Here is a 14,968-nt window from a genome sequence, read left to right as displayed (position 1 = left end):
ATCCTGGGTTTTTAAATAAATACTTTAGTCCTCACAATATCTAATGCTTGCGTGTTACATAGATATTCTGGACACCGTACAGTCGAGACGAGCTGGAGGATTTGGGACTTAGTGACATTTGCAGAAGAGATGAAGAACTGTGGAAGACTTGTGTGCCTTTGATTTTCTACTTTGTAGTTGAGCTCCACTTACCGCACCATGTTAAGAGGCAGTTCTCAAGATTGCAAGACTTCCCTCCGGAGGCTATTTCGACATCCCAGGCATTGCATCGATATGTTGTATTTAATTCGAATTATATTTGTCCTACCAAATATGATGTCACTAATATACCGCTCCTATGTCAGAATTGACAGGAAGAAACAGTACACAGAGAATGATTGGCATGTCAAACACGCACTGCCTCTGGGGCAGTGGGAACAGAGGCAAAGGATGGATCCGGAAAGTGGGCCAGCACATAGGCACAACCATTACAAGGAATACCTTCGTTGGTTCCATTCAGTCACCAGAGTTTCAATCAAGCCGCCACGATCAACTGAGCCGATAGAAGACCATGCAGACACCGACGATGACATCACTCGTGGTGGAGTGCAGCCCGAAAGGGGCCCTTTTCTGAACTACATGGTACATAATGCTATTTCAATGTTTTAGGTTCTTACAAATATATTCACAGTTTCAATTATGTTAGGACTAACTCAATCGTATCAGGCACAACAACTCGGGTGTCTCGCTAACGAGGCAGGCGTGGCAATGGCTCATGCAAGTGAAGGAGACAATGGAGGGGGCCACTTTTGGGCATTTGTCGAGGTAACCGTCTTTTTGTTTACTCATATTGTCACCATCTTTGTAATACTTTCGTATGTGTATTGTCTTACATTTATCGGCTGAACACAGAGGGTCTGCCGGAGTTGCAGGCGGATGGCCGCGAAGCTTAATTGCATGGCTCGCCCTGACGAGGAGTTCGGTCCACAGGCACCTGGTGCAGGAGCTTCGAGTGCAAGTGGCCCTAGTTCTAGCACACGGACATCGATTCACTACGGTAACGTGACCACTACTACTCCTTTGCCTTCTGCTTCCAGAAGTCAGTCACGGTCCACTTCGAGGATGGCGTCACGTGCAGGATCAAGGGGAAAAGCTATCCAATCACCCCAATCCAGTGAAGAGTCTGACCAGGAAGAGAACTCAGAAGATGATGACCCAAGCTACCAGGTGCTCAGGATGTCACAGATGTTTGACGCTCCCCCAGCAACGCAGACTCAGGGTGAATCGAGCCAGGTCAGCATGATTAATTCAAACCATATAACTTAGACTCCATGATGTACAAAACATTGCTCTTAAGATTCCTCAGAACTTTAAATTATTGTTGTAGGCACCACAAGATGCTCCTCCGCCTCGCCGAAAACGCCGCTCTCGTGACCACACCGACGTTGGTAGCGGGAACGTGCTCCCAACAGCCCCTGGACAGCAACGGCGCCGCAATGATCCTTTCAGCCCTCCTGACCAGCGCCGCCGCCGGAGATGAAGCAATAGCTGCACTATGTGCCTCGAGTTATTCTAAACATGTCAACTAGAATTTGTGATGAACTACTAGTGCTTGTAATGGATTATTTAAGTTTGTAAGGAATACTTGTGCTTGTAATGGACTATTGACCTTGTGATGGACTACTGGTGCTTGTAATGGACTATTGACCTTGTGATGGACTACTGGTGCTTGTAATGGAATATTTGAGCTTGTCATGAACTTCTGGTGCTTGTAAGGCACTACTAGTGCTTTTCCTACTAGTTGTGTTAATGGCTTCACATTTTGTGACTTCACAGCTATGGTTTCTGCTTTCTATTGTGAAAATCGTGTCATCGATTTCTGCATACTATACACTGGCCTAGAAGTAGCAAAGCAACAGCAGGGAAGGATGGAAGGGAGAAGGAAAGTAACAGCAATGCCTTGTCTCGTTTCTGGATGGCACTTGTTGTGCCACCCTGGATGGCACGACAAATCTATGCAGTCACGCCACCGGGACACAAATGCAGGCCTTTCTGGGCATCGACACAAGCTGGCGTGGCAGAACGCCCTTGACGCGCCATTCATAGTGGCGCGACAATAAGGCACCGTTGCGCCACTAGGAATGGCGCGACAAAACCTTCCTGCCACGCCAACGGCCCACAAATGCAGTCGATTCTGGGCTGACCGACAGGTTGGCGCGGCAGAACTGTGCTGTCGCGCCAATGGTAGTGGCGCGATAGTACCTCCATGCATAGACAAGACCCCTGTTGTGATCCTTGTGATTTTCGTTTGGTTAAAATAGGGCGGCATTCTTTAAATTGTTACGCTATTTTTTATTTTCCGTGCCAAATACATATATTGCACAGATGATGACCCAGCCTTTTCAGTCACTAGGCTTCATGCCACCGACAGTTTCGGGACGGCGGAACTATTATGGTTAGTGGACATGGATTTATGTGGCCCTATCAACTTATGCATCTCTAGTTGCGAATGTAATCTCAAATTATCCATCTTGTATTTCTATATCCATATTTTAGGTGTCTAGTACTTTTAATTGCAATGCGGAACTATCCGTCCATGTAATATGTGTTTGTTCTGTCACTTGATATGTAGTGATCCATCTAACATGTCATGTTGCACCCTAAAATAGTTTTTAAACAATGGAGATGACCCATCATTACATTGCATAAGATACAAACTAAGTAAATTCTAAATTTCATAACCATACAATGTTCGAAACTAGATATAAAGTCTCATACACATACGACAACCACATGAATAGATAAAGCACCTAAATAGTCCAGCAATAAAAATAGTCCATCACACACATAGTCGAGCCATACATAGAGTCCATACATCCACAAATAAAACTACCTAATCAGAGTCACCTTTAATCAAAAGCTCTCCCCAACCATCATCATCATCATTATCATCATCATCTCCATAATCTTGGACTACAGCTTTCCCCTTTCTTGCCTCAATTTGGGACACTATGACCTCTACTTCCGCTGCATTCATTGCCCACCACTCGTCATCATCTCCATCATCAGGAACGTGGTCATGGTCAGAAGCACTCTTCTCTTTGTCCTGCACTGCACTATTCCCTTGGTTATTGACTATATGTGTGTCGATGGACAAGTCTTGGACCACTGTCTTCATTGCCTCAATCTGAGAAGGCCTCACGCGTACTTCCACTCCAGCCAAGTCAGCAACGAGTGCTTTCATTGCCTCCAATTGTGCCTCTTTTGCAATTTTGGCTTCCTTTGCTTTCAACCTTACCGCATCAACGTCAACACCCCTTCTTGAAGCCTCTTTCCACTGAAAGTGGTGTTCCCACATTTCTTTAGGAAAAACCTTCGTAAAATCACATGCACGACGTTTAGCCGCACTTATCTTTTCTTCCGAGTACCTGCTTCTGTTCTTCCTCCAAAAAGTGATGAGTTCCTCTAGACACTCAAGACCAAGCTTGCCCGAATTTCCATGTTTGGCAACTAAGTCAATGGCAACTGGACCAAAAATTATCTTTTCGTCAGGAAGAGGAACTTTGTACTCATGCCTTATCTTGTCCTTTTTTCAAGGGTCTGTCTCGTCTTATACGGTTCGGCACTATGATCCAACTTAATCATAAGATCCTCCCTTCCAGGAAAGGTCTCCCAGTCACAGGTTCTTCCCTCCTGCACAACATGAAATGTATTGGCCAACTGGATGACAAACAAAAAATTTAAACAAGCATAGAAGGGAAAAATGTCATTTACCCAAAAGAGACCAAAAGAGTTGCCATAATACCAACCGTAGCCCAACTCCATTGGAACGACACCCCTTCGAGCCAAAATGCCACATTTGCAACGAGGTCTTGGAGTCCGCTCACACGGCCATTTCTCCTTACCACTCTCAAATTCTTTAATTTGCTCTTCAGTGTAGTACCAGTTAATCTTGGGGCCGTAGATGTACTCCTGGAAGTCACATAAAGGCCATCCATCCTGCATGAAAAAAGGATATGCAGTACAAAGATACTCGGTTAAATATTAGGTCATGCTAAACCAATTCAAAACCATTGCTAAAAAATCTTACATGAGTGGTTAGCCTGCAACGGAAGAATGGAGTGAATTTTTTAGGGAGCTCAAGGTTGGGATGCTGCAGCTTGGAAGGATGTCCACAGTAGCAAAGGGGAGGGTTCTCAATGCGGATGCACGCTGCCGCTTGCTTTTCTTCATTGGTCATTGGAGGAGGATTAGGTGGAGGAGGCACCCACCTTTTGAACTCATTGAGTGGCTTTGTCTCGTCCTTATCATATGGGAAAAGCCGGATCCTAGAGTCAAATTTGTCTGGTCCATCAATGCATTGAAAGAACATAAACGGCTCTGTCCAGTAATATGTATCTCTTCCGGCACTCACAGTGTGTATTTCCGACTTAACAGAACACATGTAGTACGCTCTAGCAGCTGTGGTCGGCCACCTAGATTGCTTCACCTCTGCCGGAATACCACATTCACAATTTGGGACAGGTAGTGCTGGAGGAACTGGGGCATCCTCGCATTTTACTGTAGGATACTGTATCTCAACCTTACACTTGCGTTCCGCCATCAACCTAAAGACAATACATAGTACCACGATGGAGAAGTATCTAAATGTTAGACATCCACATTCATTTTCTCCAACTCTCCATTTTCTTTATACATACTCCGTGCAACAATTGAGCGAAATCATCTATCTACAAAGAAAGCAACTACAAAAACAATTCCATGTTGCCTATTATCCATGAATGAAACTCATATTAATAGGTCCTCAATCCTAATATCATTCCCTCTACTCAATCCTAGAACAGATATTAATCGGTGCATGCACGTACTACCTCACGTCCAAATTGCGAGCAGAGTACCATCTACGTGTCATCCAAAACTTTAATCATGACAACACTATCAACTACCACATCATTTCACAAATCAATATCCAAACTCTAATCACCTTGAACCACTAATGTACATGGTCAAATAAAGAAAAAAATAGGGGCAATACATTCGGAGAAAGATGGGGAACGATTTCCCCCACTTTTCTCTCCACAAAACGCCGGATTTTAGAGGGATCTAGGGGGGCGAATGGCCGGCGGCGGCTTGAGCAAGCCTCTCGGCTCGGGCAGGAGGGGGAAGAAAGGATGGGTGGGGAGGAGGGGGCCCGCGCGGGCCCAGGACATAGCGCCTGTCGCGCCAGGCGGGGCGGCGCGACAATCTTGTCGCACCATTGCATGTGGCGCGACAGCCGTGCCCACGTCACCTGCCTGCGTGGCTCGCCGCAACCGCCCTGCCAACATGGCACACCTGTCGCGCCACCCGTACTGGCGCGACATGCAAATAAAGCGGCAGTCGGGTTAAAATTAAAATATTATTAAAAAAGATTAAAAATAAAAAAAATTCCTGGCTGGCCGCCGCCGCCTTGGCAGGCTGGCAAGCCGCTGCCACTGGCAGGCTGGCCGCCGCAGCCCCTGGATCATGTCGCCCTTTGTTCCCCTGGATCAAACAATCAAATCCGCACGTAATTTCAGAGTTTTGGTCTTTAATAACGAAATCCTCAGTGGTACTTGTAGATATGGACTCGTCTTCATCTAAACTCAGAATATCTAAACATAAAAAAATGACACTGTGCAGCGTTCTTTGTAATGCAAACCAAACAAGATAGGAGAGGGGGACGCTCTGCTTCGCACCGTGCACTGGAGCTGTTGATCAAACTCAATTATGGCACGGTTCCTGGACTTCAAAGTTCTATCAGTTGGAACTGAGCCCTCGTTTAGATGCACCCCGTAAATTTTTTAAAAGAGAATTTTTTCACATTTGAAGTATTAAATATAGACTAATCACAAAATTAATTGCAGATTTCGTCCGTAAATCGCGAGACGAATCTAATAAACCTAATTAACCCCATCATTAGTATATATTTACTGTAACAATTTAATGTCTAATCATGATTTAATTATGCTTATTAGATTCGTCTCGTAATTTACAAACAAACTATGCAATTAATTTTTTATTTTATCTAGATTTAATATTCCATGCATGTAAGATTTTCATTCTATGTGATAGTTTTAAAATTTTGAATTTTACATCTAAACAAGAGGTGAAGCCAATAAACATTCCATAAGAGTTGGCAGGGGCTGCGGCGGCGGCCAGCCCAGGCAGGGCTAGCGGCAGGTGCCTGCCTAGGCGAAGGCGGCGGCGGCGGCCAACGTGTGTTAAGGCTCCGGCATGTTCTGCATAAGTGAGGGGTATAAGAGAAACTCCACATCCTAAATATATGAAAAAGAAAAGAGAAAAAATACACCTAATGACAATATAATCAAGTGGTTGATGTTTAGAGTTCTATTTTTATGATGATGATGTTTGGAATGACAAATATAGGAAGTGCAATTTTCTTGCTTCCAAAGGTGGTATTAAGTCACCACACTACAACCACTGCGCTACATGGGCCAACTACTATAAAGGGATACATGGGCCAACTACACTCACTTTTCCAATTTTTCTTAGTATTTAATATAGTTTTAATTATATGGATTTTATTACAATATAAAAGAACACTCTTTGTAGAATAAAATTTAAAGACTAAATAAACACTTATTAGCTTACAGCGTCGCCTGGTTTCCACTGCATTTTCGCAACCCTTTGGTTACTGCCGTCAGCAGTGTTATGTTCCATGTTACTAATCTAATCTAGCAATATGCATGCAACAAGAACAGAACCAACAATAGAAGTCCTTGCAAGTTGCAACTTGTAGCAATATCACACAGGAATTGCATGGACCTGGATAATGCTGGGTGTGCTAATGTATGTTGAATTTTAAGTTGACTTGTTTGAGGGCTGAGCCGTGAATTGGCTGAATCAGAAGGAAGGAAAACTGGACCTGACTTGTTTGATTGACTGAGTGAAAACATAGGAACCTCTATCATAGGGCACGCCAAAACAATATAGGTTGTTCAGTTTTCCGGGATTACTATTCACCATGAACTAATTTACAACATCATAACTTCATCTTCTTCGTTGACACACTACCAAGGAACGCCCAGTCAGGATAAGGGCATTCATAGCTCCAATCAGGACCCGTGTATCGCACACAATGCAACCATAGTCCTTCCTCGTCTCCATCGTAACTGCCAAACGGACAAACGTTAAAGTGAATACACAATCTATAAGTCTCTACAAGGCAGATCTACTCGAAAACATTCATTCTCTAATCAAATCCTTTATAGGCCACCCTTAATATCAAATACTATGAACATGTTAAGCAAAAGTAAACACTCACCCTACTGGAGCGAGATTTGGACAGTTTGTGCACATCGGATCGGTATCAAAACCCTCATCTGTTTCTGCATCTTTGTTGCCATGATCAGCCGCACTATTGTCTGAGTCTGATGGTGCCATTTCTGTACCGGCACTGGTTCCTTTTATTGATCGTGGACAGAAGTCCCCCGAAAGGTACAGCTCATCATTAGCTATTGGATAACCAGTGTATTTTAGATGTACCCTTATCTACATTTTTTAACATATCAGGAGATTAGGTAAGTGGCACAAATGCATCAACCGTATATAGATACATGTAAAAGCCTAAAAAACACACTTTTATAGGTCCAAAGAGTTAAGCAGCAAGGACGGGAGGAGGGGTGGTGGTAAGACTGACGCATGTCGGTGAATTAAGTAGTACTATATTGGACATGAAACTTGTCTAAATAAGGAGAAGAATCAACACAAGAGGTGATATTTGATGCTTTGAGTACCTATAACAATTGATAGCAAGTGGATGAAGGCTTGTGGTTCGATAGCAAGTGAAATTCTGCATTTTGCATGTTTTACTGGAAGGTAAAATATGCTTATAATGAATTGTAAATAGGCAATACCAAGTTCCAAACATAAAACCTAACTGAGAAAAAAATTCATCTGTGTATGATTGTTGGAGGTGGGTGCATGAATAAAAAAATATTTCACTATGCATATTGATTTCATCTGTACTGTATAGTATACAAAAGAGGCAAACTGCATCTGAATGATGGATGATGCAACGCTTGCCTTTTTAGTACACTATTTTACATATTGATTTGATCATGAAATTTGGTAGGTGGGGTATCTACTAATTTCTTAGAAATATCTAGACCAAGTGTCAAGTAATGTCGTTCAACTGTAAGATGCATCTGACCATAATGGTACTCAAAGCAGTGCAATGTACAAAATTCAGAGAGTAAATATACCTGATGAGTTCGACCAGTTACAGGTCTGCACAAGACAATACTGTGAGTCCCGTCAGTGCAAATCCTTTGAAACCTCGTGAGTGCCTGTTTTCCATTTGCTTCTTTACCAGCACCACCACCAATCTGCATTTCAGAAACTGTACTCAGATCACTGCTTGAGAGCAGTATTTCTTTTGCCAAGTACACATGTAATTCTATTCAGGGCCAGTTCGGTAGGGCTCTGGTTGTGGCTTCTCTGGTGGAGCGGCTTTTTTTAGCTCCAAATAGTATGGTTGAGAAAATGTTTGGTAAAACAGCTTCTTCAGTTGTCAAATATCCATAATACCCTTACTTTTTTAAAAAAAATTATTTCTGTTTTTTTCCTCTCATTTTCTTTCCCTCCTATCTTCTCTTTCCTCCTTATCCTTTTCATCCTTCCAGCAACTGCCTCTGTCTCCGCCTCTGCCCTCTCTGCCCCTGCTTCGCGCTCCCGCCGCCGCCCTTCTCTCTCACTCCCTGCAGCTGTGCGCTGGCCACCACCGCCCTAACCTTGCACTCCCCGCCTCTGGCCGCACCTCCCCGCAGCCGACTGATGCCCCTCCCTAAGTCAAACATGGAAAGCGCTGCAGGGAGCTAGTTTTTTTTTTTGGCTCCCGCTCCGTGGAATGGCTCCTCTTAGTGGGATTTGCAAGCTTCTCCACAGGAGCCATTCTGGTTTTCGGTGTTTGGTAGAGCTCTACCAAACAGGGCCCTAATCTTGCCATGTTGTTTGCTTAAGTAAATAGTGGTATGTCTTTGATTAGGGTGGTAAAAGAAATACTATTTATTTATAAGGATAACGTAACATTTCTTTACTTATTTTATATTCATGATAAAGAACACACAGGGTTTCAACGAAGTAATAAAAAATAATGATATTTCTGGTATAAGTTATTTGATAATTATAACATTGTTGAAGTTGAACAACTACAAACCAATCTGTACTAGCCTAGGATTGCCCTAGCAGCAATATGCTTTCTTTGAAAGAGGGAGGGAAAGAGATTCAGTCATTGCTCCAACATATTTTCACAGAAAAAACATGCATAACAAAAATCTTAATTGCTTACAGACCTCCACAGTACTCCTTCCTTCCCGTGCATTGAAATTTACGTTGGCATCAACAGTTTGCTGAAACGAAACTTGTTCAGATAGATATTCATGCCAAATTAGCAATTATGTATGACAACAAGTAGGACAAGAGGGTGCAATGGCGGCAAGTAGGACAATTATGTATTTTCAGCTGGCTGGTTGAAATGGCGGCAAGCTTCTGGCATCCTTTGTGACAAGAGGGTGCCACAAAAGCTAAAAGGCAAATTCTATAGGACAGCAATTCGTCCGGCGATGTTATACGGTGCTGAATGTTGGCCTACAAAAAGGCGACATGTCCAGCAACTGAGTGTAGCAGAGATGCGAATGTTGCGGTGGTTTTGCGGGCACACAAGGAGGGATAGAGTCCGGAACGAAGTTATTCGGGATAGGGTCGGAGTGGCACCAATTGAGGAGAAACTTACCCAGCATCGGCTGAGATGGTTTGGACATGTCCAACGAAGGCCTCCTGAGGCGCCGGTGCGTAATGGGGTTCTTGAGCGGGACGATAATGTAAAGAGGGGTAGAGGTAGACCTAAACTGACGTGGGATGAGTCGGTTAAGAGAGACCTTAAGGATTGGAATATCTCTAAAGAGATAGCTTTGGATAGGAGCGCTTGGAGACTAGCTATCAATGTGCCTGAACCTTGAACTTATTTCTTTCGGGTTTCATCTCTAGCCTACCCCAACTTGATTGGGAAAAAAGGCTATGTTGTTGTTGTTGTTGTTGTTGTTGTTGTTGTTGTATGACAACAAGTACATTTGAAATGCTTAGAACACTGGCAAGAACTTTCCAGCAATCTATTCAGGTCCTAAACGAAGATTTTCTGCAAAAATTCATGAAGGAAAATTTTCAACTGTACAAGGCATAGCATATTGCCTGATTTGCCGATTAGGCAGGCATGTCCTACCTAGTCAAGGTATGCAGCCGCCTTCCAATACAGAATGTCCAAATCCTAATCACCAATTGTTCTAGTTTTATGTCTATGGCCACACAAGACATGCTCTAAACATTAAGTGTCTTCTAAATGACAAACCTTAGTTTATGAGTATATGATGTTACCCTCCATGTAACTATAGTTGCTTGTATTCACAAAAAATACAAATGCACTTGTGCAAGCCCACAGCATAAGGTTTAGCTGCTTGACTGTGCAGCTAAAGCTCCACCTTGATTCCTTTCTTTTTGGTTGGATGTAATAACAAAAAGATATAGCTCCTAAACTCAATTGGATCTTTAAATTTCAAAAGAAAGGGTATGCAATGTAAGATAACTTGGTATCCGAAAACATAGGCGATAAGTAGAAAAATTAAAGATCTAATATGTTAAAGATTTACCATAGGATTTACTTCACGGAAGAATCAGCTATTTATCTGTGGATAGAAAGAAATGTGAACGCTACATAAACGGCATACCTCACCATCAGGAAATACACCAACAACCTTGGCCACATATTCTTTTTGCAAGAGACCAGCTTCAATCTGTAACAGTGTTAAAATAAGAAACATGTGTAAAAAGGATAAGACATGTCAATAAGTGAATTACAAAATGAGTGCAGACAGATAAAATGGATACAATCGCACCTTAAGAGTGCAGATGCACATAATAAACAGTATGATAAAAAGGAGAATACTATCATGGTCTCTAATATCACCTGTTGCCTGAAACGTTCAGCTCTCTCAGCATTTTTTGCAAATATAAGGAGGCCTGAAACCAATCGATCTAACCGATGCACTGCTGCGAAAATAAATGGTAGTCAAGGAATTCTAATGTCTGATGAATAAAGGTATAAATCATACAGACAAATGAATGGATAATTAAAGCAAAGGATACGAAATAGGGGTGTCAACCCATGCTCAGCCTGCAGAATCCCAACTACAGTATTCTTACGGTACTGGCCACATGGATGAACCTACAAAATGGGATCCGCTTGCTTGAAGTAAATCACATTATACGACTTAAACCAAACTTATACTAATTATCAATTAAGTATTTCCATTAGGTACTAAACTTAGCTCAGTTGGCAGGAGGTGCATGCGTAGACACCACCTAAGCTTGTGTTTTCTTTGGTTAAAATTTGGGAGCCTATTTTCTTCTGAATACAACGATAACTTATTTGGCCTAGGTACTCTAGTATTTATATAGTTACTTCATTCTAAAAATTGATTTCATCTTTAACAAACTAATGAACCAAATTGTCTTGATTCTTGAATAACCTTTTTCTTGAAGTGGAACCTGCATTTCATCACAAGTTCATGAATAACCTAGCAAACTTAATTTAGTGCCATCCCAGAAAACTGTTTTATGATTAGTTGATAACCCAGGCACCATCTGATCATATAAAAAAATACCAGAAAAAAATCTAAGATTCTGCCATTACAATACCTGGAAATCCCATCAGATACAACTTTGAGAGTACCGTATTGATTATTTACTAGCATATGTAATTTGTGTTGCTACTGAACCTAATGTATTTTAGTTCAGGTGACATATTTAACAAAAATAGGCTTGATTAGTAAGAATAAGGAGGACATTCTTAAGACTTAACAAGTAAAAACTAGAACAGCATAGGATTGTGCTACTAATAAGACTGGATCGATACATTTATCTACATCATTTAGTATAACATCTTTCATGTGCACTGTCAATATAAACTTACTGGGACAGAAGGTGGTTTGCAAATAGTTACGACATCAACTTCATTCTGAAGTATTGAAATATCACCAGCCAAGACAGGTGGCTCATGCCTGGAAGAGAAATCACCTTGAGAAAGCTCCATTAAAATTGTAGGTGAGAAAATACATGTGAATCATTTTCATCAAATCAGGAAACAGTGCAACTGGAAGCATGTGCTTGACAAGAGAACTACATAAAGGTAAGATGGGACATGATGTAAAACTAAATATAATCATTAACTAAGTTGTCATTAGACTTTCATAAAGTATAGCAAACACTTTATGTCGATTATCATTTATCTAAATGATCCCAAGAGAAAACTAAGACATTACGTCATTACCAAAACATCTGTTAGTTATTTGTCGATTTACTTGGCATTTTTATGGTACAAGCATGTAAAGGATATAATGTGCACTAATTTGTATTTAGGCTGCTCCTGATTTTTTGACCATTTGTCTATGCAGCAATCTATGTTGAATTCTTTTATGCCAAATTATCACACATTTTCTAGTGGGGCAGTAATTTCAAAATCAACTAAAATGACTGACCTGTGCAGGAAGTGGCTTATCTTTTGTGATGATTTCACGACATAGTCTTTGTGAACCATTTGCCCATCCACCTGAAGCCTCCCACACTTCACTGCACGAACCTAGCAATTTCACCTTTCACTTAGATGCAGCAATGCAAATGTTACTGGAGCAATAAGAATAGAACAGAGTCTCTCAAAATGTGAACAAATGTTAAATTATGGATGGATATGCAGAATTCAAGAAATGGCATTCAGTAGCAAACCACTTATGAATGTACCTCAAACCACTTATGATGTAAGGATAAATAAGTGTAATGAAACTATGTGATATGATACATAAACTCCAAAGGTTATAATGGCATGAATCATACATAGTATTCACGAGAACGCCCTTTGAACTCATCAGTGAAGAGGTCAACAATGGTCTTTCCAGCCCATCTGTTCTTCACCTACAAAACCAAATGAATGGATCAGAAATTTGACAAAATGCTTAGATCCACAGAGAAAGTAATGCATCTCTGCTTTTATCTATCATTGGAGCACAGCAAACTAAACCAGCATTTCTTCAGAACAGAAACAAGCACAGACACCGAGTGAAGCATGAAAAACTTTTGTCACAATTGATAGAATATTAGATCTTGATGAAAACCGAACACTGAACCTTTAGGAATTGCATGTGTGTGATGGTATGAACCATTATATAGTCCCAGTTTTCGGTTGGATAGCATATCGACAACTACAGCACCTGATGTCCTCACATTGGCATAGCTAAGTATAGGAAGTGGCGGTTCGGAATTACATGGGAGATAAACTCGAAGTAGTAAGGCCTCACGTAGCGCCGACCTGCAGAGGGTATTGAGAAATCGTCAGCAAGGGAGGGGTTAGGGTTTTAGTGCCGGGGACTCCCGTACGGCGCGGCGCCACGGAAGAAGAGGAGAGGAGGCTGCAGTTACTTGCCGTTGCTGATGACGTAGTCGTGCGGCTCGGGCGGGTTGGCCGGCGTCTGCCACACGATCCCAGCTCCTCCCGGTGGCGCCGCCATCTCAGGCTAATCGGCGATAGCACACACACCCCGGAGGCGGCGGCGGCTTGGCTTCGGTTCCGTGGGAGGAAACACACACCGCGGAGGGTAGTGGGTCTAACGAACATCAATCTCTGCAAGTGGGCCACGAGTTAGAGCCACTCAGGATTTCTTCCTTTTTTTTCCTCTCGCAAATCTGTTTGGTGCATCATTCATCCTACTACAAAATTTGGCAAGATTGATTCTTTGAGGAATAGGCCGTTTGAATCCTCTCATTTTGAATAAATTTGAAATCTACATAATAAATTAGACTATTTAGCATAGAAATTTGACATCCCACCACTTTCCAAAGTTTAGATATAAACCTATCCTAAATTCATAGGGTGAGGGATGGATTTGATTCTATACACCAACAAGCTACTCCATCCATTCCAAATTATAGGTTATTTGACTTTTTTATCTCAAGTTTGACCACTCATCTTATTAAAAAATTTGTACAAGATATCACTTTTTTTATTGTGGCTTGCTTTATCAATACAAGTTCTTTAAAAATGACTTAAATTTGGCTATGTTTGCACAAATCTTTTGAATAAGACGAGTAGTCAAATTTAGGGTTGAAAAAGTCAAACAACCTATAATTTGGAATGGAGGGCCATCTTTTCCGGTGACAAACACTTGAAGCGTGTGCCCGGCGCCGTGGCGCCTTTGGTTGGGGTGGGTGGTGTCGGGGGTGGGTGAAAGCATCTAGGCCCCTAGTGGGTTTTGGAGTATTGATTGACAACATGATTAAAGGACTACCTTGTTTGCATGAGATTATGAGCAGAAATTCAGCTAAGAAATTAATATTAAATTAGAAGGCTTATGTATTGAAAGCAAGTGTGTTTATCTCATTGACATTTTGTATAAGTAACAAGCAAATTGAGAAAGAAAGATTTAGAGCAAGGGATTCATGTTTAATATGAAGGCTCTAACATTTAAGGCTTGTTCGACTTGTGATGGGATTCAAATGACAAGTAAATGATTTGTGAATGAGACATGATATGCTTATGTATAATCTCAAATTTGGTGGAACTTGTCATATGTAATGAATATTATTATCAAAGGAAGCAAGCAAAGAAAAGGTGAATGAGACATGAGTTTATGCATATAAAATGTCTCAAATTGGAAGGTTGCATGTGAGATTGAATTGAGAATTCAAAATTGATAAAGAAGATTTCATGTATGACATAAATCAATGAGATTTCAAAGTAGATGGTTAGGATAAAGGTAGAAGACCGAAAGACGTGTTTCAAGAGGCTACACAAGCGACGGCTTGGGGGGAGCAAGGAAACCGATATAGGTCAAAGGCCGGAGATCCTAGAGTCATGGAGAACTCTATGTTGAAGAGTGTCATTATTTAATTGAAGAAGGTGACT

At 41.6% G+C, this 14,968-nt stretch overlaps 1 protein-coding gene across 4 annotated transcripts; it reads right to left on the bottom strand.

Moving 5' to 3' along the window:
* Positions 1–6,720: 6,720 nt before the first annotated feature.
* On the bottom strand, positions 6,721–13,687 carry LOC120655844 (RNA pseudouridine synthase 7-like). Of its 4 annotated transcripts, none has more exons than XM_039933811.1 (12): positions 13,490–13,687; positions 13,332–13,375; positions 12,904–12,981; positions 12,552–12,652; positions 11,987–12,074; positions 11,161–11,239; positions 10,982–11,064; positions 10,743–10,808; positions 9,315–9,371; positions 8,226–8,348; positions 7,286–7,424; positions 6,721–7,133 (listed from the first exon to the last, which is right to left on the bottom strand). In XM_039933811.1, exons 1-11 carry the CDS (start codon positions 13,572–13,574, stop codon positions 7,287–7,289), a joined length of 942 nt encoding a protein of 313 aa, XP_039789745.1. In that variant the 5' UTR covers positions 13,575–13,687; the 3' UTR covers positions 6,721–7,133; position 7,286. The 4 variants fall into 4 exon arrangements, with proteins under 4 accessions (XP_039789745.1, XP_039789743.1, XP_039789742.1 ...); XM_039933809.1 differs by having other exon boundaries at positions 7,286–7,512; positions 10,982–11,061; positions 13,490–13,683; XM_039933808.1 differs by having other exon boundaries at positions 7,286–7,512; positions 13,490–13,682.
* Between the last annotated feature and the right edge of the window lie 1,281 nt (positions 13,688–14,968).

The sequence above is a fragment of the Panicum virgatum genome, chromosome 1N (assembly GCF_016808335.1).
Source record: "Panicum virgatum strain AP13 chromosome 1N, P.virgatum_v5, whole genome shotgun sequence".
Classification (NCBI taxonomy): Eukaryota; Viridiplantae; Streptophyta; class Magnoliopsida; order Poales; family Poaceae; genus Panicum; species Panicum virgatum.
This window is presented reverse-complemented; position numbering and strand designations above follow the sequence as displayed.

Coding starts and splice junctions, on each gene's coding strand:
- LOC120655844 (XM_039933808.1), bottom strand. CDS start 13,574: ATGGCGGCGCCACCGGGAGGAGCTGGGATCGTGTGGCAGACGCCGGCC. Junction 11,240..11,986: donor GCAAACCACCTTCTGTCCCA/GTAAGTTTATAT, acceptor CCCATTTTGTAG/GTTCATCCATGTGGCCAGTA. Junction 7,134..7,285: donor CCAAATCTCGCTCCAGTAGG/GTGAGTGTTTAC, acceptor TCCGTTTGGCAG/TTACGATGGAGACGAGGAAG.